Source organism: Harpegnathos saltator, unplaced genomic scaffold (genome assembly GCF_003227715.2).
Source record: "Harpegnathos saltator strain DR-91 unplaced genomic scaffold, Hsal_v8.6 scaffold104, whole genome shotgun sequence".
Lineage (NCBI taxonomy): Eukaryota > Metazoa > Arthropoda > Insecta > Hymenoptera > Formicidae > Harpegnathos > Harpegnathos saltator.
In genome coordinates this window covers 24,551-50,688 of record NW_020229878.1, presented here as the reverse complement: position 1 = coordinate 50,688, position 26,138 = coordinate 24,551, and the positions used below count along the sequence as shown (strand labels likewise).

Here is a 26,138-nt window from a genome sequence, read left to right as displayed (position 1 = left end):
AGTTTTTACTTTCGTTCGACGGTATCGATAAAGGAAATGGACACTCGATAAGAACGGAGACACTCCTCACGACAATAATTGAACTTCTATTGTCTAATCTAATCTCCCGAGCGTTTCTCGAGGACGATTCTCGAGGAAAATTTTACGAAAGTTGATACATGCGAATTCGCAAATGGTTCTTCCAAGAAAATGGGATGGGTGGAATCGCTTCATTGAGAACGAATAGTTTCCGCGACAATAAAAAATCCTTGATTTCCTCATTCTGCAATGGCGGACCGTAGTATTCTCGAAATATTGAGAGCGAAAGATAGAGAAAGATAGAGAAAGGGAGAGAAAGGGAGAGAGAGAGAGAGAGAGGGAGGGAAGGAAGAGGGGGAGAGAGAGAGAGAGAGAGAGAGAGAGAGAGAGAGAGAGAGAGAGAGAGAGAGAGTGAGAGAAGGGCAACATTCTTTATGCGGAATACGTGCTTCTCACGCGGGCGCTGCGAACTCTCCGCGTTCTAATTGTAATCTAACTATTTGGGGATCGCGAGCGGACGCCGGATCTACCGATCCCTGCGAGTCACTGAGCATCCTTGGTCACGGAGAAAGAAGCTTCTGATATATTACCTGTTTCCTCTCGATCTGCCTTCGGGAACTCTCTCTATTGTTCTCGCTCCTTCCTTCCTTCCTTCCTTCCTTCCTTCCTTCCTTCCTTCCTTCCTTCCTTCCTTCCTTCCTTCCTTCCTTCCTTCCTTCCTTCCTTCCTTCCTTCCTTCCTTCCTTCCTTCCTTCCTTCCTTCCTTCCTTCCTTCCTTCCTTCCTTCCTTCCTTTTTTTTTTTTTTTTTTTTTTTTTTTTTTTTTTTTTTTTTTTTTTTTTTTTTTTTTTTTTTTTTTTTTTTTTTCCTTCTTTTTTCTTTTCCTTCTTCCTTCCTTCCTTCCTTCCTTCCTTTTTTTTTTCCTTCCTTCCTTCCTTCCTTCCTTCCTTCCTTCCTTCCTTCCTTCCTTCCTTCTACGCCGCCATTTATGTCAACGTCTCTCGCGTAAACTCATGTAGGCGTCGTCGCGGATTTCGTGTCTCCCGTGGCGTGCCGGGCCCACTTATATTTTGCAAGCGCCAGAAAATCCGGAACTCGCGCGGGAGACACGAAATACGCGCCGCACGACGACATCGTTAAACCGCGAAGGAAAGGCGCCCTCTCTCGACGACGATTCACCACCCTATGCGCATCCTCCATGTGCCCTTCCGCCATGTGCAGCACAATCGGCCCCGAGCCGTTTTCCGTTGATCCCCGTTTTGCGACGAATTGCGAAGGGGGCGACCAATGGATGCAACGCAGTGATACTTTCAGACAATACATTACGATTAATTACACTTGTATTGGTAAATTAATCTATATTATGATTATTGAATTCCGATTAAAGAGGAATATACGATATATATAAATATTAAAAAAAAATATATATATATATATATAGATATATATATACGTATATTCGATTTCGGTCAATGCTAAATAATTATTATAATTAATTGAGAAATAAAGTGTGCTCTATGTCACGTTTGTGGATTTCACTGAAACTGCTCTGCGACCACCTTGAACATCCCGTTTCGTATGACTATCTATAATCGTTTATAATCGTGTCATCCCAAGCAACAAATTATTAGGGTCATCCTTATGAAGCATAAGGCCCCGAAAAGGCTGAAAGTAGAATGCCCTGAAAAGGGGATGCCTCATTATTGTCACATCAGGCTCCGAGATGGATCTTTTAGATTGTACGAAATAAGATTTTGATAAGGAAAACTGACGAGGGCCTTAAAAGAATTTGTTAGGGATGTCTTAGGTTTAATAAACAAGGCTTTGATGGGAAAAGCTGAGAAGGGTCTTGGAACGATTTCTCAGGGATGCCTTAGATTTTACGAAATAACGCTTTAACATGGAAAACTGATGTAGGCCTTAGAAGGATCTTTTAAGAGGATGCTTTAGATATACAAAATCAAATGTTGTTATAGAATATTAATAAGAATTAAATCGTGTTGAATAAAATTGTCATAGTTTAGTATTGTTTTAGTAAGTACATTCTATCTGGTTCTTTTAAAGATTTTTTAATTATGCCGCAATTAAAGACAAATTTTATTAATTTTATCAGTTACCATTCATTCATTAGTCTCGTCTAAGGATTTTTCTAGTATTGCCTTCGCTTTGAAATGCAGCAAACTTTAATAAAAACAATAGCAGGATTTGTATATTTGTATAAAGTATGCTATATTTTAAAAATAAGAAATTCTTGTTGCATATACTAACTAACAAGGTTATAAAGAAATATAAAGTCTAAGAATTACAGTCTAAATTTCTTGGAATGAAAAGAAGGAATATTTTCACTCAAGCAATAATAAAAATATTGCCTTATGACGACCCGTTGAACCATACCATACCCGTTATACATCTCGTAGGGTCCATTATCTATTTATCCCTACTAGGGCCCGATTAATGTTAGGGAAAAATAATTAGGGCCTTACCGGAGCCTCATTAATTTTTCTATTCGGGTTGTTATTTCTTGACAGTAAGAGATGAGCCCATGCAGGCAGAATAGGAAATCATGATGACATCAAAATGACGTCAAAATAATGAGGAAAATTCATTTTTCACCATAATTTGATCATTCTCTCATTCATTTTGGTGTCATTTTGATGTCCTGTTTGATGACTTCCTGTTCTGCCTGGCAAGAGGAGGCATCAAGTGGAGTCCAAGTGGAAAAAAGAATCACAAGTCCAGACGACAAGGAAACGCATAGAAAACCCATAGAAAAGCTCGTTCGATCGCTCGATCACGATCCGATCGTTCTCCCATTATTTTCAACGTCATTTTCGCGCGTTACTGCGTTACTTGTTCCACCTGAGAAAGTCGGCCGGCCAATCGTCGATTCGCACTACTTAGCGGAGACCGCCGCGCCGCCGGCGTCGAGCCGCTACCAATCGCGGGCCTCGCTGCTTTACTATGGCAACCGGGTTGGGTTCGCGCGCACGTCGCAACACACTGCAGTCGTTGACAGTCGTTCACACAGTGCTCCATACTTTGTACTCCGCAGTCCGCAGTCGTCTCGGAGCCGTGCAGCGCGCAGGATTATCCGGGATCGCCGTGTGCCGACGATATCATCGTTACGCCGCTCAAGTGTTGTGTCAACGCGCTCTCTGTCCCGCGTCTCTCTCTTTCTCTCCGCCGCGTTTTTCTCTCTGCCGCGCAAATCAGTGAAGTTTAAAATCGCACGGATTCACGGCTTTAGGCAGCAGCGGGAACCCACCACGCGCGGAGCCACGCACAGCTGTCCTCGCGTTCGTCGTGAGGGAACTTGAACGTGCGCGATTGGGTCGCTGCCGCGACCCACACATCGACAGAGGTTAGTGTGCGCGAGATCTCGGGTGATTCAAATGGAAATCCCGGGCATGCGGGTCGTCGCCACGCGAAATCGCCACGATCGGATCTCCACCTCTCTCTCTCTCTCTCTCTCTCTCTCTCTCTCTCTCTCTCTCTCTCTCTCTCTCTCTCTCTCTCTCTCTCTCTCTCTCTCTCTCTCTCTCTCTCTCTCTCTCTCTCTCGGCCAATTAATTATCTCGATTAGTCGCGGGAAATGTGTAACGGCGCGGTCGCGTAACGAACGTAACCTGCATAGTAAGAGCAGTGGCGTGGGACACGGAAATCGGTCGCTTCGGGATTAAAATTATAATTACCTCACGTGACCTCGATGCGCGCGAGCGTTAAGCGGAGTGTCAACCGAGGCGGTACACGAGGCGGCGCGCGCTCTCTTCGGCATTTTTGCAACGGTAAGGACTCGGATCGCAGTTGCGCATTTTTCAGTCGTAGCAAGTATAATCAATCTTGATTAGTCTCAATTTCCTCGCTACTTACTTGCGTTGCACTGCCTGAGTCTTTCTGCGTCGTGGATTTGGTTTCCAGCTTCTTGGTGAGAAGGCCAGCTAAACGACGCGAATGATCACCGGTTCCCGGGTGATCCCGGATGATGATTCACTTGAGAATAACGTCACATCAGTAGATAATAGACAGTACGATAATAGATGGAGGTAAAAGGAATTATGCAATGCATGTCCATTATCCGCGCGCGAAGACAGCGTGCGGGACTCGTGTTGACAGTAAGAAAGAGAGCGAGAGAGAGAGAGAGAGAGAGAGAGAGAGAGAGAGAGAGAGAGAGAGAGAGAGAGAGAGAGAGAGAGAGAGAGAGAGAAGGAGAGGGAGGAGAGAGAAAAATTGTCGCACTAGGTAGAAAAGTTTCACGTCGCGATTAACAATAGCCCCGCGCCGTCATTGTGTGCAAGGTAGTCTGAATTGTGCGAGTTGCGCGATAAATGTGAGCCGCGCAAATAAAAGCGACTGAAGCGACACGCGCATTCTTCGTCCTCCACTCATCACGTTCGCATAGAGAATCTTCCAGACGACTCTTACTCTCAGATTCCGATTAAACGACAATCGTCGACGATTAGCTCGGCCGAGTCATGAAATCGTCGAGAAGGAAAATGAAACAGTATTTATTTATCTTACAAATTTGACAATTTGATATGAAAGTAACGCGGTGTTGGTTGTTAAAACGAGCAGGAAAGCTCTCTTGTTTTATCTCTTTACGTTATACTTAAAGTCACCGCGTCTCTCCTCTTCCCGGCCCCTCCACCAGTCAAGCGTTAATGACAAATTACGTAGCTAAAACGTCGCCGTTGGCGATTTTGCCGCTTATCGCCGATTGGCCGAGCAGCCGGAGTTTGCTCGAGAAGTTTACGACAAAGTCGCGAGTCGTTCGCGCGATCGAATCGTTTGCTGCAACGCGTGCCGTGATGCCGGTATTGTATTCGACGGTTTTGTTCGTTTTTCTTCTTTCATTTATTATTTCTTCCCATTTTATCCCATTTTATTTTATATTTTTCAAGCGCCGCGTCACCGTCGCGTCTCCATATACGGCCGAATAATTAAATATTTCAAGGTAAACACACCAGAAAGCTGTGTTCGTCCGGTGGCTCCGCCTGGACGAAATCGATGATCGTTACAGCATGAATTTTATCGGTGCGGACGCGTGCACGGTGTATTCCGCGCCCTCGATACCTCGATGTATCGCGTGAAATTTTTCAGCTGTGCTTTGTAATAGGGCCTTGGATAAAAAAAGGCGAAAGCGCAAGGCTACGTGTGACGCTTAACGCTACTCTTGATCGAGGCAGCCAAAGAAAAGTATTCTATTTGTAAAGTGTTTTTCCCCATAGCCTCATATTCTAAGCGAAGCCTTTTATAGGAAAAGGATTTTTCTTTTTCGATAAAGCTCTCTTTCGATTCAAATGAACTATTCATCTAAAATTTATTAGATATTATTCTAATTGTTGATTTCCTCTTATTTTAAGAGGATTTTCTCTTGAATCTTATCTATCAATTAATTTTCCTCTTATATCAAGAGGAACGCTTATCGGCGTTTTTCCTCCTCCATCTACTCATGCAGAGACTCTCTCTCCCTCCCTCTCTCTCTCTCTCTCCCTCTCTCTCTCTCCCTCCCTCTCTCTCTCCCTCCTTCCCTCCCCCTCTCTCTCCCTCTCTCTCTCCCTCCCTCCCTCTCTCTCCCCCTCCCCCCTCCCCCCTCTCTCTCTCCTCTCTCTCTCTCTCTCTCTCTCTCTCTCTCTCTCTCTCTCTCTCTCTCTCTCTCTCTCTTCTCTCTCTCTCTCTCTCTCTCTCTCTCTCTGCATATGACGTGATCGTCGTCACATTTACGTATTTTATGGACAACGTTTAGAGTAAAGGAACAAAGAAGAGAGATTATTATTCAGTCTGTGTTGCTTTCCCCGGTTGCTTCGTCATGAACAAAAATTGAAGAATTTTTGGATAAAATCAACTTGAAGATACAATGGCTTATATTTCAGCGTTAAGTACATACATATATCCATATATCCATTTATCGCGTATCGCGTTGCGACACTTGAGTGCCATTTAGAGTACTTGAAATTACAAATTTATATTTTTTCCTACTTTTTCCTACAAAAAGTAAAAAGAAAAAACATTTAACTGGAATTTTTTTCGGACAGTTTCATAATAATTTTCTCTCCTTTTCTTACAAAGGAACGTGTATAATCAGTGAGAATAAATAATAATCCTTTATATTAAGATTATATTATTTGTGTTTAAGAGGAAATTTATATTAAAATCAATAAGATTTGGATTATACATATAACATATAATTCCTCTAACTTTAAGAACAACATGTTTATAATATTTTCCTCTTAATGTTAGAAAGGAATCCTCTTCAGGAGGATCTTCATATAAGATATAAGAATAAAAGTTTCTAAAATTTAGATTTAAAATTCCGCTTATTTCGAAATTACTTTTTTTTGGGATCACGGCGCAAAGCCGTGTTTTTCCGGTCAACTCGCGAGAAGAGCCTATTTTAGCTTGGCTGTGCATTCAGGATAGGACGATAGGACATATCTCTTTTTTCTTCTTTTTTTTTTAAATGCTCTCTTCCTCGTCTCTCTCTCTCTCTCTCTCTCTCTCTCTCTCTTTCTTTCTCTCTCTCTCTCTCGACTCAAAGACCCGTCGTCTCATGCGAATTTGCACTCGGCGATAACGCGATGAAGCTTTCTGCATTCCGTAATAAATTCGGTACTCCCCGGCGTCCGGCGCCGGGGGCGAATGGTTGATGAAGCAAAAAATTGTTGGCTCCGAAGAGCTGAGGGGAAATATCGGAATATTTTGAAGCGGCGGGAAATAAAGTATCGGAAATATTAACACCGTCAGGGAGAGCCATATAGGCGACAGTCAATCGTCCGACAGTCGGAATGAAAAATGCCGCTTGGTTTCGTTTCGACTCCATCCGGAGCATGCGAAGTATCTCGAGCGAAATCGAGGAAAGTTTGATCCCTCGCGGTCGCACAGACAGGCGCACTCGGCGCCTGCGTCTCTGCGAGGTGCGCCTCCTCCGGTAATTAGAAGACGCTAACGGGTAAGCGCGCTTATGCAATGAATGAATGAGGCTGTTGTTGGCGCGTTGTCCGACGCTCGCTTCCAATTACTGCCGCAAGAACGCGATATGCGCCGGTTTTTCACAATTCTACGGCTACGCACACGTGCTACGACGAGCACGACCGTTGCGCGTCGCGTTTGCGAGCCGCGAGCGCATCTGGAATATAAAACGACGCGCGTTAAGGGCCTTTTACACGCTTTATCCGTTTCCGAATCCGTTTCCGAATCCGAGTGCAGACACGTGCGCATTCCGGCAGATTAAATTAGAGGGTCTACGTATACGCTCGTGTGCGATATATCGTGTGCGATATATGCGATAGATATATCTATATGTACCAGGGTGTCTGAGATCTTTTGGAAACGTAAAATTAATCAGTGCAAATTAATCAGATCCAAGTGAGAGCCACAAGTCAAGTGCCATTTGGCAAGAAGCGCAATAGTTATTAGTGATTGAAGTTATTATAACGATTGAAAGTGACCAGATCTAGAAACTTTTATTAATTAGTAGCTTGAAGATTTGCGTATTTATTTTGTTAAAATGGTAAAGAACTTTTTTTGTTCAGAACCTAATCTACAATACAATTATATGACGTCCGTTCAAGATTCACAGTTCAATGCTCGATATACTCGTCTATCTATCGCTGGACACAAAAAAGATTCCTATATTTTGCAAATAATTTTTTGCAAATAAGAACGCAAATTTTCAAAGAGCGTTTAAATGCGGTCATCTTCAATCACTGATAACTATTCTGATCACTGATAACTATCGCGATTTTTGCAGAATGGGACTTTTCCTCTCAGTCTGATCTAATTAATCTTCACAATTTTTCTTCCGGTTTCCGAAAGATCTTGGACACCCCGTGTGTGAAAAAAGGGGAGGGACTACTTCGTCTGTTTAATGCGTGCTTATGCCGGGCTAATTTCACGTGGCTCGCTGCTCACCGCGATGGGCAATTTTGTTTTAGATATTTTTTCATATTTCGACTTTCAATCTTTTAACACGTGTCTCTTGTGTAGTCATTATATGATAACATTTCGCTTTCGATTACGTTTCGTCCTAAGGCGAAAATGTCAAACGGCTCGAACGGCGCTGAAAGTGTTTCAGCGTTCAGGGTGACCACGCGCAATACGGTGCTTTGATATATATGTTGATGTCCATTTAAGATTTTGAGCTCATCTCCGGCGAATTTTGCGGTTGCAATTTTTGCAAAAGGGAGGAATTACATTCGGAAGTGTGGCCGTTTTCAAGGTTATTTTTATGAATTTTCTTGAACAGAAGCGGTAAGATCAATGAACTCGAAATTTTCATAGTGTATTCATTAATATTCAAAGTATAGAGTGAATTTTATCGAATCACAAGAACCGATCCAATTTGTAATTATAGATAAAAATGCAGTCATCCGAGTTTGCGAGCTCTGCTCGTGTTCGACTATCGACACAATTCCGGGCCTCTCACTACTCTGAAACCAAAAAATGAGAAGGATTTTTAAAATATATACGGTTGTCATTATAGACCGTATCAAAATGAAGGCAGTGAAATCAAGTTTGGAAGAATAATGACTGTACAAAAAACAAAAGTATCGAAAATGAAACCTTTTTTCAACTTGTAATCATGTTAAGAAAAAAAGAAATGAATAAAATGAAACTGTATTCGAGGTAGGGGCGCGAAAACTACATGTCCACTGTATATTGCGTATTGTATAAAAATTTCAGGTTATTCGGTTCAGTTCAGTTTTTCAGTTCATAATCGTGTCGACAGTTTAGGAAAATGGTGTTTCTAGATAAACATGTTTAAAGTTTTGTATGCACTTTCCATGCTGATAGTAACAAATCTACTTTATATCACCTTGGATATCAATGAATACACTGCGAAAGTCTTTCAAGTCCATTGATCCTTCCTGACTGTTTCTGTTAAAAGAAATTGTGGTAAAAATCTTGCTTGAAAAGGCGGCCAGCTTCGCCTTGTGTAATTCCCCCCTTAACGCGTGATCGCGCGTAGTCGAGCCTCGAAAAAGTCGATGATTTTCAAGTTGAGATTACGCAGATTACGTCCTAAAATCATGGACCAAGACGCTTGCGTTCTTCTTTCAGCACTTTTTCGTTTAACGGTACGGATTCGTAATATAAGATTGCGGAATGTTGCTGGAGCTGAAGGCAAGAAGAGCTCGGCATTTTCACAGAGCGAACGAACGGCACGGTGGCGAGAGCGGGTCGTTGAACGAACGTTGTCGCGGCCGTTATTCCGGCCTGGCCTGTTATCAGCCAGACTATCCTGAATATCCCTCACGGACGATTTCTCATCGTTCGACGTAGAATTTGCGCGACACTAAAAGTCGCGATCAGCTGCCATTGGCCAATTCCTCCCGTTCCTCTCCTGCGCCTCCTGAGCCTCCTGTTCTCTAATTTATGTAGCTTACGTGAGCGCGGCACGCGGGCGTTGGGAAGGGACCTTTAACTCGGAGCTCGCGCGGGCTTCGCGAGCGACCGCGGTCGGAGTGGCGTGAGGAAAAATTTTCCTCCCATCTTCCACGGCGTTCGCGTTCCGGTCCGTTTAGTCAGGCTGGATCTCACGAGGCCGCGTTCGCGGCCGTGCAACGAAACAGACGCGGGAATGAGGGGCGGCGGAGTATCTCGCGACGATTCGTTGGCAAACGAGCTCGCGAGGATCGCGAGTAGCAGGCATTAGGCATTTTCGACCGGCGACCGGCATTCGCGAATCACCCTCCTCCCCTGGATTTTCCTCTTCCATGCAGGTCGCTCCCCCCCTCCCCTCCTTTCTTTTTCATTCCGTCGAAGCAAGCATACGAAGCACGTGTAAAAATATCTCTCATTCTGTTTTTCTCTTTTAGTAGCGCGCCGTGCCGTTTTACAACGCGCTCCCGTGCAAGTCGGCGCTTTTCACGTCCTGTTTCCTTCTTAAAGTCCACGCCTCGGCTGGCCGTCACACACGGCGGGACGGCGGGTATTATCTCGCCCTCGTAAAGGGAGTAACACCCATCGCGACAGCCCATCGGGAGTCGCGCAACGTCCACGAGAAGAAAATGACTTAGAGAAAAGATTGCGCGTTTATAGAGCGAGAGCGAGAGAGAGAGAGAGAGAGAGAGAGAGAGAGAGAGAGAGAGTATGTGTGTGTGTGTGTGTGTGTATGAGTCCCCGTTTGGTCGCGTGTGTTTTGTCCAGAGAGAGATTTCGCCAAAGGGGACGTTCGACAGCATTTTGTCGATCATCAGACTCTCGACGTGTGAATCATCGAATTCCAACGGGCGATCTTGGAAGGAACGACCTTTCGGCACCCCAGAGTGCACGAAACGCACTCTCCGTCTTCGAGCGCGAGTGCTGGCTTCATCGCCGGCTGGCCCGGTTCGGTGAGCCAGAGACCGTGTGACTTCTCGCGCGTGACGATCCTCGCGCGTGAGGAAGTCGCGTTTAAGAGACTAACGGGTGGGCCGGAGTTTTTGTGAAAGTGAGACAATCCGTCCGGCTGCTTCCACATAAAACGTCGCAGCGTCCGGAGTTTAGAGGGAAGTCTCGCGCGAACGCGACCACGTGATACCAGCGCGGTCGTGCACGCGCGTGTGAGAGAGAGAGAGAGAGAGAGAGAGAGAGAGAGAGAGAGAGAGAGAGAGAGAGAGCGTGTGCGTACGGCGTAGGCACGCTGGGGCGGCAGGTGGTGGTTATCCCGAGCAAAGATGCTCAATTTAACGAGGAGGGGTAAGAGCGCGCGCCCGGTCGCACAGCTGTCGGCGATGCGCGGCAGCTGCGACCGCGCGGGGTGAGAGCGAGTGAGAAAGTCGCACAAGCAGTCGGAGCGAGAGGGAAGAGGAAAGAAGAGAAAAGAAAAGAAGAAAACGAGCTGGAACAGTGGGGCAGTGGCAGTTTCGCGGCAGGGTCGCGTCGTATCCGAGTGGTGTATGCGACCTCGGGCTCGGGAGAGCGCGCGCGCGCGCGCGAGTGCCGACTGCCAGGGCCGACTCGTCGTCGACGCCGATCGATTTCGCGAGCGGCGAAAGTCTCGTCGAGCGCGAGGAAACGGCTGCGGCGGCTGAGGCTCGTTAATCGATCTTGCTGTTCGGTGCTGACCGGCGAATTTCCGCTTCGGCCGGCTCCTCCGTTCGTCCCGTGATCGATGCGAGATACGTACGCAGCGAGTTGTACGCGGAATGTACGGCCTCAAGAGGATTTCTTTAGGATTAAGAGGAAAACTATTATAAACACATTATTCTCAGAGGAATTATATGTTATATGTATAACGCAAATCTTATTGATTTTAATATAAATTTCCTCCTATACGCAAATTATTTAATCTTTTTTAAGAGGATTATTATTTATTCTTACTGTACTTTATTCTTATTGGCTATATACTATATGTACGTTCCTACAGGCTACAGGGAAAGAAGAGAAAATTGCTATGAAACTGTCCGGGAGGAAATTTCAGTTAAAGCTTTTTTTACTTTCTGCTGAAAAAGTAGAAAAAAACATAAATTTTATATAAATTTAGATACTCCAAATGGTGTTCAATATAGTGTGCAACGCGATACGATAAATGGATATATGTATGTATTTACGCTGAAATGTGGACTGTATAATATGTGAAATATAATATGTCTTGAAGTTGATTTTCTCCAAAATTCTTCAACTTCGTTCATGACGGGAAAAACGACACAAACTGAATAACGATCTCTCTTCTTCGTTCCTTTGCTCTAGACGTTGTTCATAAAATAAATGTGACGACGATCACGTCATATGCACAGAGAGAGAGAGAGAGAGAGAGAGAGAGAGAGAGAGAGAGAGTGTGTGTGTGTGTGTGTGTGTGTGTGTGTGTGTGTGTGTGTGTGTGTGTGTGTCTTTGTGTGAATAGATGGAAGAGGAAAAATTCCAAGAAGCGTCCTTCTTTGATATAAGAGAAAATCCTCTTGAAGTAAGAGGAAAATAGTTGGAACAATATCTAATAAATTTTAGATGAAGCGTTTTATTATTTTGACCGCTTTATCGAAAGAGGAATCCTTTTTCTGTAAAAAACTGCGCTTAGAATATGAGATTATGGGAAAATTCACTTTTCAAGTAGAATACAATGACTTTTTTTGGATGCAGCGTCCCGAAGAATCAAAATCTCGTCTCGTTCAGAAAAGATAAGCGGGGATAAGCAATTTTTCATGATGACAATTATTTATTATCGACGGCTGAGGGAATGTCCTGCGGCTACACGATTTCCCGGCAAAATTGTTTTCACAATTCTGAATCCAGAAACGGAGTCTTCCGAAATGTAATTTTTCTCAGAATGATAATAATAATAATAATAGTAATAATAATAATAGTAGCGATAATAGTTCGATAATATGTTCGAATTTCGGGTTAGCAATTTTTCGAGAAAAGTGCCTCCTTCCTCTTCTTCGTGTATACGAATATCCAGCGAATCCGCCGCCTATATTCGCACCGTGTATCCTTAACTCGCTGTCCCGCGAGACGGAAAAGCTGACACAGCACGCGATCGCACGCGTCGCGGCGATGTTTCGCGTGGAAACGGCAGAGCTAAATTCACGAGTGGCTATCGGGAAAACCGTTGTTGATTGTGTCAGGTCCGCGTGCTTCGACGCGTGGCGATTGTGGCAGATAGATAATAACGCCGACGACTAATTTTAGAAAACACGGTCTGCGACGGAGAGAGTCTTCGCCGGCTATCGCATCATCGCCACGCACTCACCGGCTATGCTAATTAAGAGGGGAAGTGTTCGAACGGCCTCGAAGAGGGCGAGAGCTGATCCACCTGACAACCTGACGTGTCGACGTCGAAAATTCGAGCCGCCCGCGCCGGCGCGGCGGTTGTGTCAAATCAAACAGCACGTTGACGCAAACGCGTCACGGGCCACGTGCGTATGCAGAGCCGATGATAATTACGTTTGTCGTATGCCGCACCCGTGTGCTGTAGCCCACCCGCGGCGGCGCACAGTGGGTCGAACTATATAAAAAAGCGGACATTGGCTTAAAAATAATTTAATGCAATTTTGACTTTTCTTTGCACTTATTATCAGTAAATGAATCATAAAATGCGAAACTAATTGAATTTTGTGGAAATCTTTTCAAATTTCAAATAAAATTTATATTAGAAGTTGAGCTTCGTACAATATCATTTCCCAACATCCTTTACCGTACAATTTTCTATATCGATATCTTTTACAAAAGTCAACAGATTAAAATATGATCTTTTTCCGATAATTCGCACATCTTTTAAGTTTGAAAAATTCTGATTATACAGACTTGTTTCGTATTTTTGTATTATCTACAAGCTTCCTAAGAAATAATGAATAAAAAATCGTTTCCGCAACTTCTAGTTAGTGTAAACAAAAATGTCTAACATTGTCTAAGTTCTAACTGTTTTTAACTTATTCCAAAAGTAATTCACGTGATAAATATAAACATTGTAGCTGCAACTAGGTGCAACTTTGCAAGATAGATGAAGGTTTTTCTGTAGAGTATTACTCAAAAATTGTAATTAGCTTCAGAATTACGTTCTTTTTATATCACAATTCGTGTATAATTTATAGAGAAGCATAAAACATTTTCTTTTTACATATTCCATCTGAAATATAATAAAAATTTAGCAATAAGTTTCAGTTTAAACATTAATTCTTTAGTTATAAAGCATGTGTGAATATTTGTTGAATTTACAGATCTTTCCCTCATTTTACTTCGTTACGTAAAAAATCACTTGTGTAAGATATTTTTCTCGGAAATGTTCTATTAATTTTGCTTATATTTAGTATTTTGTACGCGGAAAAAAATATTGTGTTGGATCAACCGAATGACTGGTCGAATACGAACGATCCAGAAATTTCGGTTGAAGCAACCAGAACTCTGTTTAAATTAACAAGATTTCTGGTTAACCACTACTTTCAACCGTTCAAGTTAATCAGAAATGTTGTTAACTTAAACAGAGTTCTGGTTACCTTAAGCAGAATTCCTGGGTCGTTCATATTCGACCAGTCAATTGGTTAATTCAACTAAATTCTTTTTCCGTGTAGTGTAAGTTTTCGGAAAATTTTTGTTTTCATGAAATAAGATCGCGAAATAATAATGTATAATATAATAACGTATATAATAATAATATTAATAATAATAATAATAATAATAATAATAATAATAATAATAATAATAACAACAACAACAATAATAATAATGTATATACTTTACGATTATATATTACTAATTATTTCGCTTTTGCTGTCGCATTTCGTTTTCACAACAGCACAATGTCCGCTTTTTCCTATCTTTCGATCCACTGTGCGGCGGGGACAATGTTTCGCCGAAAGCGCCGAACTCGGCCGAACTCGGCCGGCCCGGCTGTCGCAGGTCGCGCGGCGTAGAGAGGAAAAGTCGCATTGGAAACTTTTCTCATTCAGTTCGCCTAAAAAGAGTCTCATCTAGAGAAAGAGTAATTTCAGAACTAGCGGAATCATTTAAATTTTACTGGATTTTATTCTTATATAGAGGCCTCAAGAGGTTTCCTTTTTTATTTTATAAAATTAAGAGGAGAATATTATTCTGAAACACATTATTCTGAAAGGAATCATATGTTGTATGTACGTATAATGCAAATCTTATTTGATTTTAATATATAATAAATTCCCTCTTATAGACACGGATCTTATTTAATCTTGTTTTAACAGGATTATTATTTGTTCTTACTGATTACATGAGGAAAATTAATCGATAATCGATTGAGGAAATCTTCTTGAAATAGAAGAAGAAAACAGAATATCTAATAAATTTTAGATGAACGGTTCAGTCTAATCGCTTGATCGCAAAAGAGGAATCCTTTTTCTATAAAAGGCTTCGCTTAGAATATGGGCGCCAGACTATGGGAGAAATCACTTGACAAGTAGAATATTTTGTTTTTGGATGCTCGCGAGCTTGCGAGTAGCCATCGTGGAAAAGGAAAGGGGAGGGGAAGAGAGGCCGCTTCAGAACGGTCCCGCTTGGGACCGTTTTTAGAATTTCGCGGTGATCAGGGATCTGCGAGAAAGAGCTCGAAATCGATTTCCAAAATTTCGAAGCCAATAACGAGTTCGATGATGCACGTTTGAACGCATCGATAATTCTGAGAATCTCCTTGTACAGCGAGGGACGAGGGACGAGAAAAGAAATATAATTATCGGCCGCTGGAAATACGTATCATCGATCTTCCCGCTCGAGAGAGGGGCGGGTCTGATGGTCGAAAGATCGATGAGTAAATCTAAGCGGCGAGCTTGAACCTTGGCATTTTTGTGGAGGAGGAGCCGATTCCGGATTAGTCATGGAATTCTCTCCCTCCTTCCCCACCTCCTAGTCATCTTGTCGACAAAATAGAGCGACGCTGCTGCGATAAAACGCTGGGAAAGAACGCTCGCGCGTCACTCCGGACCTCGACGCGCTCGACGCCGTCGAATTTCTTGCTCGTTCGAGCGAAATTACGCAACGTTGCTTTCGGGCCGATAGCCGATGGCAAGAATAGCTTTTGCGAAAACGTCCCGTGGCGATCGACAATCGAGAAAGAAAGAATAGCTCGATTGTTTTTAGCCGGCGGTGAGCAGGCTGAAAACAATCGAAAACCGCGCTCGCGGACGCGCTCGCGCTCGGCGTGTCACCTCGCGGAAACGAAAACGTCTGCGTCTGCGTCCCCGTTCGTGGTCACGGCGACGTTTGAAGGAGGAGCACGCGCGGCCTGCCTGCAGCAGGCGCGGTGCTAACTGGTGCGCCTGGGCGCTCGTGCTCCTAAAAAGCACAGCGCCTAGCCAGCCGTGAGCGAGGCCCCCCCGAGTCCCGATCTGTCGACGGAAACGAGAGAGAAGGAGAGAGCGAAAGTCCGCCCCCGATCCGCGATCGATCATTCGTAACGAAACGCGCGTCTTCCTGGCGCGGCTACTCGCGCGACGACTCGCGCGTCGCGCGCACAGCGGAGAAAAGCTGGCCAACTGGTCTTGGTGAAATTTTTTCAGCAGGACTTTCCTGCAGCGTTTCCTGCGCGAGGCGCGAGGCGCGAGACGCACGACGCAAGTCCGCGCATCCGTGCAAGTCCGAATTCGGCGACGGATTTGTGCAATTTTCTCGCGTGTCTCACCGCTCCCTTCGCTCACACTCGCAGGAGGAAGTGGCGATTCTCTCGCTATTTTCGACGCGCATGCGTGTGTCACATTGCGCGCGAGCCACATTGTTTCTTTCTCGCCGTTTTCGCGGAGAAGTAGCAGGCGCTCGCGGCAGCGGTATTCATACGAGTACATTATTATCAGCATGACAGATTGTAGCGACAGGCCGTTGCGAAAATAGGTTTCCGCGACTATAATTATTTCACCGCGCAATTATATAGTCACGCCAGCGTCGAGAATACTACGTATTTATCTACGTCGGGCTAACAGGCGACACGCCCGATCAGCGAGATTGCAAATTCGCGCCCGGTGGCCCCGGGGCCCCGGGGAGAAAATTAACGACACTAAAGCCCGGAATGAACTCGATGCTTCGGACGGAGGCGACGATTAAGGTAAACGTCCCAATGGGGCCGGCCACGCAACCTAGTATTTTGAACGACCATTTTGAAAAAAAATATTTTCTCTTTATTTTAACAGTAATGAATGAAAGTAATAATTATAATAAAACGCGGTAAAAAAACTCTAATATTTGACGATCAGTTGGAAAAAAATACATCCGATTCGATACTTTTGTGTTGAAATAAAAATTAATTAAATAAGTATGCACCTATGGTTTGGCAAAATAATCGTCAGTCGTCAGTCGTTGATAAACTCATTAACAGATAACAGATCTGTATTTATATAATTTCCCGTTAGCACTAATTTTCTAATTGCGGTCAGACACGGGGATAAATATATCCATAACCTATTTCAACTGTTGTCCGGTCACTGATCTACATTAATGCGCTTCATTATTTGTTTAAATATTTCATTAATAATAGATACACACACACACACACACACACACACACATATATATATATTGGTTTAAATAATTTTTCTCTACTCTAAGGGAATCTTAAGTTTTCGAATAAATGCAAATATTTATATCAAAACTGTTCTTAATATTATATATTGTATTTTTTTGTGACGACCTATGCTTCAACCGGTTACCGGTTATACCGGGTATACTGGGACATTTTTATCTTACGCGAGTTATCGTTCCTTTCATTTTCATCTCTTTCACCGTATCTCCCCCGCGAATTCTCCCGTGTCTCCTCATATCGCTCTCATGGTTTCGGCTGTGTTGCTGCTGTGCCATGTATCGCCAGGATGCGTGAAGCGCACGATAAGGCGCGCTTTTATTATACATAAGAATGCATCCTGTTTCGGCAGTCATCGCTGAAAATAGACGGAAATTAATAAGCGCCAAGTCCCGACGGTCGAGCCTCGCATAGGGAAACGCGCGTGCGGCCGGGGCGGGGGACGGGCGGTTGATCGAAATTCCGATAAGAATTGAATTAAAGTAGAAGGTCGTATTTTTCATGCAATATTCTAACAGTAATGTTAATCATATATTTTGGGTCGTCGGGTCTTTCTTTTTTCTTCCTTCTTTCTTTGTTCCTTTTCTTTCTTCATTCTTGTGCGCTGCGCGGAGGACCGCGCTCCTCGCAGTCTGAGGTCTGCGTTTTTCTTTTTTGTTCTCTCTTTTTCCGTCCTGATTGCTTAAAGCTTTGCTCATGCATAATTTATATCGCTCGTGTCATTAATTTCCTAAATCTTTCAACAGCGCATTCTCTCTCTCTCTCTCTCCCCCCCCTCTCTCTCTCTCTCTCTCTCTCTCTCTCTCTCTCTCTCTCTGTCGTATAAACGAGAATCTTCCAGAAATGAGAAATTTTCTTGTTCGCGCGGCGACAACACCTCGCGCGCGCGCGATGATATTGCGTACGACGACGTTGACTGGCCTTGGTTGTCGGTAGTAATTAGCGAGATCTCGCCTGAGGCACAAATCGAGGCACAGAGGAACTTTTCGCGACAAAGCCGGTAGCGCCGGGGAGAAAGTCTTATACTTGTGACTGATCGCGCGAACGACATGATCATGGTGAAACAATTATAGCCACAGGTGAACAACCAATATTCTTTGGTGGTCTCTAGACGCTGCTAAAAAATTGCTAACGATTGACACATATCGCTGCAGCATAATAATTTTTCCTTCTCGGTAGAACACCGAGAAAAGACTGACGTCAACAATTACAATTCGTAAGTTAGGTCGGAGCGGATTGATTATTTTTCCCTCAGCGAGGTCGAAGGTGAATTTTCGTCGCTCGGCTTTCTCTAATCGACCGGCCGCGGCCACTCGCGTCGCATTCGCCCCGTTCAAAGGTGAATGAGAGTCTCTGGCTCGCCTTGACGCTCCTTCCGACAAATCGATCCGACTGCGAAAGGTATAGCGCTTGCTTATACGCGGCCGTCGCGGCGACGACGGCGTGCGTGCGTGCGTGCGTGCGTGCGTGCGTGCGTGCCTGCGCGCGTCTCGCTCGCGCCAGTATGGATGGCGTGCGACACGAACGCGTCGCGTCGGCTCGCATTACGTTTCATTTCCAGCATTAGGACAGCGTTCGTGCTCGTTGAGACAAATTGCACAAATATGGGAGAGGCTCGTGCCATCTGCTGCCTCTCTCTGCACGTCGCGAATCCGAAGGCCGGCCGAAGTTCGGGCAGCCGAGAACGCGCGCGCGAAATCGGGCTATCTGTCTGCGAAACGCGAGATCTCGCAAGAATGCGCGAATACATCTTCTCGATGACTCTTCCGCAGATGTTCGTATGTCGTACGTCAGGCCAAGCCGGTGAGAGAGTTTTCGAGAGTTCGTCGTGTTCATAAAAATGAAGACGGAATTATCGACCTCCGACGAGCATATCGCATCGCTGAATTTTTCGAATAAAATGAAAAAGCGATATCGATACTCTCTTTTGTATTCTGCTACCAGACGCGTTCCCTAACGAGATCTTCCTGCCTCTTTCATAATGACCGAATAATAATAACTTCCGACAAAAGAGACAGTTTTCCGAAAACAGGAATCTTGTTCCGTTAGCGGCTGAATATAGCGGATATAATTGTTCCTTTCTTCCAGACATCCAACGAGGTTTCCCTGCTTCGTTTTTAATCAGTCCGAACTTGCTGCAACTTGCTGCAAGATAAATTTTCGTTTAATAAACCAATTCTTTTGCACCAATCGAAAATACTGAATGCAATCGGGACGGACTGTTGTATCGGCTGTTTCGTTGGAAGAAATGAAAGAAAAACACAAACAGGAGACAAAGGTTGAGTGATGTAACGAGTTTCATCTTCACACAGAGCCGTTTCTCTCGTGAGTGCGACGATAAATCAGAAAAAATTTCTAGTTGGGTTTTTTTTTTCAATCGAATACGCGACCGTGCCATGTCGAGCCGCCGCGAGTTTCGTCGACGACACGGTGCGATGTCGAAACGTCGCATCGCTTCGATCTCCGGCTATCCCTTGTCACGAAATTTCATATAAATTTTATATATATAAAACCGGCCGGGCGCGTCTTCGAAGGTTTGATACAAACGCGCGCGCGCGCGCGCGCGCGCGAGAGAGAGAGAGAGAGAGAGAGAGAGAGAGAAGCGCGGGCGTCGCCGATGTCCTCGATGGTATCACTTTATTGAGAAAGCTATCGGTGTCAAGGCGCTGACGGCGACGCGATGCAAGATTCCGAGCGGCATTTTACAAGAATATTTACGAGGAACGAAATGAACGTGAAGCCGAGGCCCGTGGCTATTTTCCCCCGAGAGAGCGAGCGAGCAGATATTCGCGGAATTATCTCGTCCCGCCGCCGCTGAGAAACAGGACTTCTTCCTCCGCGAGTTCTCCGCGAGTATCGCAGATGCGGATAATAATTTGTATCCTCGACTCTTAATCGGCGGCGACTTCTTAATCGACGGTAACGAGGCGCAATTGATAGCGCCCGCGCGAAAACTTTTCGATCGTTGCGATGTTACGTCAACATCTCTCTTCGCCGAAGGCGAGTAGGAAACATTCCTCCTTGCTCTTCCTTGGGAGCGTTGTTGTCTATTCGGGAGCTCATATGCTCCTTGGGCCAAGGAATTTTCTCATATAGCATATAGTTACACACGGAAATGAGTCGCTCAAATTATCTATTACGCGAATCTCCAATCTGCAACTCGCGTGAAATCTCACAGACATCTCTCACCAACACTACCTGTTCTCGTCAAGGATATTTTTTCTCCTCTCTTTCTTTTGCAAACGTTATTAATTCTGGGAATATGCACTGAGAGGGTAATTTTCCCAGATCGCCCAGACTTTCCGACAGTTCTCCATTGTAATTTCCGTAGGTGGCGTGGGGCACGGCCGTGATGGAATTGCAGAGCTGGCTACTCTATCACCTGGTAGCCGTCACCGACTGCAATCAAGGTAAGGAGAGACGCTCACCCTCGCGCGCTTCGAATGTCATTTGCCGTTTGTTTGCTCTCATCCCGACTCATCATCGACTCATTCGTTGTTGTTTTAAGTTGTCCGCTGATTTTAGTTACGTTTGCCTGAGTTTGGGTCGCGACTCGCACCGACCCGCACGAACGCACGAACGCGGTTCGCTGCTTTCTCATTTCATTGTTTACCATCATCCCCGCAAGCCACGAGCCAGAGGAAACGGCGGTCTATCGATGTTCGATGGTGAGTTCGACACACAAGACGAATGTTCTTCTTGTGAGTAACACATTTATACTTAACACACGCATACGCACGCCTTATCTAAAGAAAGGATTCAACTTAGGGTCGCCAGATTTTGTTTGGATTTTAGCTGGACGGTCTCCGGATTTTAACGTGCAGCGATCGAGCTAATATCCAAAATATCCAGACTATTAAATATTCCCCAATCGATCAATTAACCCAGAAAAAAAAAGAAAAATTAATTTCGGAACAAGTGGAATCGCCTAGATTCTAGAGGATTTTATTCTTACATATGGCAAGAGGATTTCTCCAAGATCAAGAGGAAAATATTATAAACACATTATTCTTAAAGTTAGAGGGATTATGTGTTACATATATAATGCAAATCTTATTCATTTTAATATAAATCTCCTCTTATACACAGATTATTTGATCTCTTTTTAAGAGGATTATTATTTATTCTTACTGTATTTTGTTCTTACTTGTTATACTAGTTAATTTGAAAAAGTTATTATAGTGTATAGCGAAAAGTAAGATATGTATATGGATGGTACTTCTGGCTTCTACAATAAATTCTACAATAAGTAGGCACGAATGACAAAAACAAGATCATCATAACAAGTAAATTTCCAATCAGTTTTGTTGTGGTCTTCGTAGCTACAAAGACCGCAACATCATAACCAATTGTATGAAACATAGTTGAAAGAAAGAATATATTATTCAACTTCTTGCAATAGATTGTAAACAGTATTTGACCAAATTTTGGCGCAAATTATTTTCGTTATATGTTACAGCAACACATATACTTTTTTTTAAAAAGCGTTCCAAATATTCCGATCCATGAGATGATGTGATTATTTTTTCGTTCATATCTGGAGGTAGAGCATGATTGAACAAAAGAAGCCGACATTCAAATCAACATATTCCTCTTCCGATAAGACGAAAATTAATTGAGATAAGAGAAAATCCTTTTGAAACAAGAAAAAAATAGTTGGAAAAATATCTAATAAATTTTAGATGAGTACTTCACTTTAGCTTAATCGCTTGATCGAAAGAGGAATCCGTTTCCTGCAAAAGGCTTCTTCGCTTAGAGCCTTAGAATATGAGACTGTGGGAAAAATCACTTTACTTAGTACAATACTTTTTTGTGGGTTGATATATTCTTCGGAAAGAAAAAAAAAATTCTTACCACAAGTTCTCCAGTTCTTTCCTCAAGTCTGTCAAGATCTTTCTAAAGATCTCGAATCTGGTAAGTCTAGCCTAACCTAGGCCTAGCCTAGCCTAGCCGCGGGCCGCGGCTGTCGCTTTCGCCTCCGTTCTCAGGAGGCTGGAAATCGCAGCGCGCAGCGTTTCGCTCGGGTCGCCGTACTTTCCACCTTCGCGCCACATTCGCGTCGCCCGCACGATTCTTTTGTTTTCTCTCGGTCGCGGGGGCTGTTAAACTGTCTCAGATCCGCGGAGGATACACCGGCGACCCACTTATCGCCGCTGAACATTTAGCATCGAGCGAGACGTTCAAATTCAGTCGCGCCAGTTTGACACGTTGATTGCCAAGGGATCGTCACCGGTGATCGACCCGATGATTTCGCCACGTCTCGTCTATTATTAATAGTTAATTTACGCACAGATCGTGTGACGTCGGTTGCGTCCGACGAACATGTAACTGGTAGAAAACGGACTGCGGACCCGTCGGCTGGTTTTCTCAATCTGCTGGTTGCCTCAATTATCTCCTCTCTGCTCTCGGTGACTACGTGAAACGTCCGTTCGATGAAGTAAAACGGCATAATTGACATACCTGAAAGTACGCGTCGTTGTCCGTTGTCGTGCTGACCTTAAAATTTTATCAGGTCCTAGATCAGGTCATTTTTTCGTATTTAAATTTTTTTTCAAAAACGTCATCCCTTCAAGTTAACTCGGGGCGCCTGTCTTCCCGGGTCTTTCTGATATACCCTGTGATACAGGTCATGATTGTTTCGGTCGATTAGACGATGAATACACCGATGAGTAATTTCATCAATTGACTAAATTATTCGTAGTTATTTTAGACATACGTATATAACGATCGATAAATTTTCATTGTTGACTTGCATTGGTTATTTGAGCCAACCGACATTTTTTAATCGTGTCCAACACACCGAGCGTGACACACTTGGCGTGAGACCAGAATTTTTCAAGCAATCAATTATAAAGTTACGAAAAGTCACTCCGATTCAAGTGGCTCCGCTTCTCGCGTGGAATTTCGCTCAATGAAATATGCGCTATCACCGCGCAATTCCGGTCATTCGAACTTGCCCAAGCCTCGGAACAACTTCACCACCTCGGAAATCAGCATGCCCGACGTGTCAACGTGTCAAGTTCGCGTCCAGTGTTAATAAATGACACACAAGTCCGAATGTTTTAATCCAACCTCCGACCTCCGACCTCGGCCGGCCAGCGGCTGCGGTTTCATCGTCAAGTCTCAGCGAGCCTCGAAGCCTGCTTTTCGCATCGCGAAAAGCGAACTTTCAGTCGCAAGATCGCTTATCGCACTGCGTGCGGAAATCATTGCAGTGATGCAGTCGGCGAACGGAATCGGAGGCGGCGGCGGCTCGTACACCGCCGGAGGTGGGACCGGAAGTCGCACTCGCGACTTGGGGCTGCGCGCTCAGAAGAAGCTGCTGGGCCGCATAGTGTCCACCGGGGCCGGCCGGTCGCTCCTCATCGACGACGCCACGGCGTCGTTGCTCGACAATCTGTACAAACTGATGGAGAACATCACCAAGGGTAACCCGCATCTGGACAAGAAGGAGCCCGAGAAGGTGCTGAAGAACATCGTCAAGCTGTCCATCAAGGTAATTCTTTCGCGTGTCCAAGTGACCACCATAACTCTGCCGATGCAGCAAAGTGCCGAATCTCAAATAAACGTAATAAATTTTCGTTTTCGCTCAACTACATGAGATATTCCGTTAAATCGAGAGGCCAAATTCTCCGGCCATCTGGAAAAAAGGAAACACACACGCACACACACACACACACACACACACACACACACACACCACCAGTCGACCAGAGTTATCCTCTTCTCTCTTCTTTAATATTAAAAATTATCGATACTTGGATGAGAGCATCGGCTAATTTTCTCCTCAATTTCGCTCGACGAACAAAAGACTCGCTCAGATAATTAAATATCTGGAAAATATCTGGAGTCGATGTTATTTCCCATCTTTATTACTATTGGAAATTATCGATGCTCCGACATTCGGGATAATTCCATTTTCGATGTTACATCGGCTCGATCGGCAGAATTCGCTCGAATCGCTCCGTCGTCGTTCGTGGAAATTAACTGCCCAAGCGCGATTGTATTAACGAACGATGTAATGTACGCAATGTACGTGTCATAATTAATTATTAACGCGCGTTTATGCCGCGCCGTTTCGCAGATCGGGCTCGTGCAACGCAGCCACCAATTCCGTCCCAGCGACGCGGAGAAGCTGGAGGAGATCCGGGAGGCCTTGGCAGCGATGGCGATGACCGTCGTCTCGTTCTACGAAGTGGACTATAGCTACGACCAGGAATTCCTCTCGGGGTCTCTGGAGCGTTGCCGGGCGCTGATACAGGAGCTGATAAAGCCGCACCTCACCGACAAGTCGTCGCAGCGCTGCGATCAAGTGTTCGACTTTCTGTCGTACCCAAAGTTTTTGGACTCGGTGTTCAGATACGATTCCGAGCACAGATCCGTCCTCGGTATGCTAGTCAGTGACCTCAACAAGGCGCTAGATGCCAGGCGGCTTTGATTCATCGAGGACGTCGGGACGTCGTCTACGAGGACAGTGGCTGCGAATCGTCATGCGCGGGGCGAGAGCCTTCGTCTCCCTCGGCAACGGCTTCGCGGATCGTAATCGATGACGGCGAGTTGACGCGGGAACGAAGAGTCGCGAGGAAGAGGACATGGCGAGGAAACCACCGTATATACACACGCACGCGCGCGCGCGCGCGCCCGCACACACACACACACACACACACACACACGCGCACACGCACACGCACACGCACACGCACACGCACACGCGCACACGCACACGCACACGCGCACGCGCACACGCACACGCACACGCACGCACGCACGCACGCACGCACGCACGCACACGGCACGCGCACGCACGCACGCACGCACGCACGCACGCACGCACACACGCACGCACGCACGCACGCACGCACGCACGCACGCACGCACGCACGCACGCACGCACGCACGCACGCACGCACGCACGCACGCACGCACGCACGCACGCACGCACGCACGCACGCACGCACGCACACGCACGCACACACGCCACGCACACGATACGCTCGACGGTAGCTTCGTCGAGCATTGTTTCGCACCCATACGTTATAGTAAACCGGACATGCCGCATATTCCTGATTTAACCGACCGGGATTAGGAAGTATTGCCGTTGTAGGATTGTAACTTGCAAATTACACGAGTCGCAAATTATAAGTTACTGATTCCAAAGTACAAGCCACTTTCTTCAATAACGACTCGGCGACTTATTTGTTTCGTCAGCGACGGAAACGGCAGCGAGTGTAGTCGTTACCCGGGACGTTACTTTGCGAATGCGTGGAACGGACGGCAGCGCCAGAATTCGACGCGAAGGGTGTAGCGGAAGTTGTAACGACTCGTCGAGTAACTATGACATCGTCATTAAAATGGTAACGTTGTTGAAAAGTTAAGTTCTCCGAACAAGTAAGGTCCCAACGAGTTGTTTTCTCGAGCGAGCGGAGCTTAACGATAACGAGTCACTCCCAAGACGTAATTCGCCATCAAACCCGGTGACGATGAATGATGGTTCGCCGTAGCGGTAGATCACAAACAGCTATTTTCTTTGCTCGCGACTCACTCCAAGTTGCTGGCCAGTCGGCCGACTGCGTGCCTGGTCGCACCGCGCTCACTGATTCACGCAATAATTGTCTAATACTCCGCTTACTCTAAGAACACGTCTCTTACCCGCCGTATGTACCGGCTACGTACATACGTACGCATGTTTATATACGAGCATATGTGTATTATATTTGCGTTGGTGTACACGCGCACACGCACACGCATACGCACAGCACACGCACACGCACACGCACACGTACACACACACACACACACACACACACACACACACACACACACACACACACACGCGCGCGCGCACACACACACACACACACACACACACACACACACACGCAGAATATCAATTGTCGGTCCAAACCAAAAAAGGGGGCGAGAGAAATATAACGAGCTTATACCGATATGCGAGCCGATATCGGAGAGGCGGAACATCGACGCGCGTTTTTTCCAAATGGCGTGCATTCGCGCGTCTCTTTCGATTGTTCGTCGTTCTCGTCTTTTTTAACTTTATACGCGCGAAGCGCGGTGTATACACCTTTTCTAGAGTCTAAAAAGATTCTTTCTGTCTCTGTCTCTGTCTCTGTCTCTGTCTCTGTCTCTGTCTCTGTCTCTGTCTCTGTCTCTGTCTC

At 45.2% G+C, this 26,138-nt stretch overlaps 1 protein-coding gene across 4 annotated transcripts; it reads left to right on the top strand.

Moving 5' to 3' along the window:
* Nucleotides 1-2,857: 2,857 nt before the first annotated feature.
* sigmar (Tumor necrosis factor alpha-induced protein 8-like protein sigmar) lies at nt 2,858-24,632 on the top strand. Of its 4 annotated transcripts, XM_025299438.1 has the most exons (5): nt 2,858-3,378; nt 20,297-20,375; nt 20,491-20,633; nt 23,181-23,461; nt 24,050-24,632. In XM_025299438.1, the coding sequence occupies exons 3-5, from the start codon at nt 20,624-20,626 to the stop codon at nt 24,401-24,403; spliced, it is 645 nt and encodes a 214-aa protein (XP_025155223.1). In that variant the 5' UTR covers nt 2,858-3,378; nt 20,297-20,375; nt 20,491-20,623; the 3' UTR covers nt 24,404-24,632. The 4 variants fall into 4 exon arrangements, with proteins under 4 accessions (XP_025155223.1, XP_025155229.1, XP_019696581.1 ...); XM_019841022.2 differs by lacking the exon at nt 20,491-20,633 and having other exon boundaries at nt 2,927-3,378; XM_025299444.1 differs by lacking the exons at nt 20,297-20,375; nt 20,491-20,633 and having other exon boundaries at nt 2,920-3,378.
* The last annotated feature ends 1,506 nt before the right edge of the window (nt 24,633-26,138 follow it).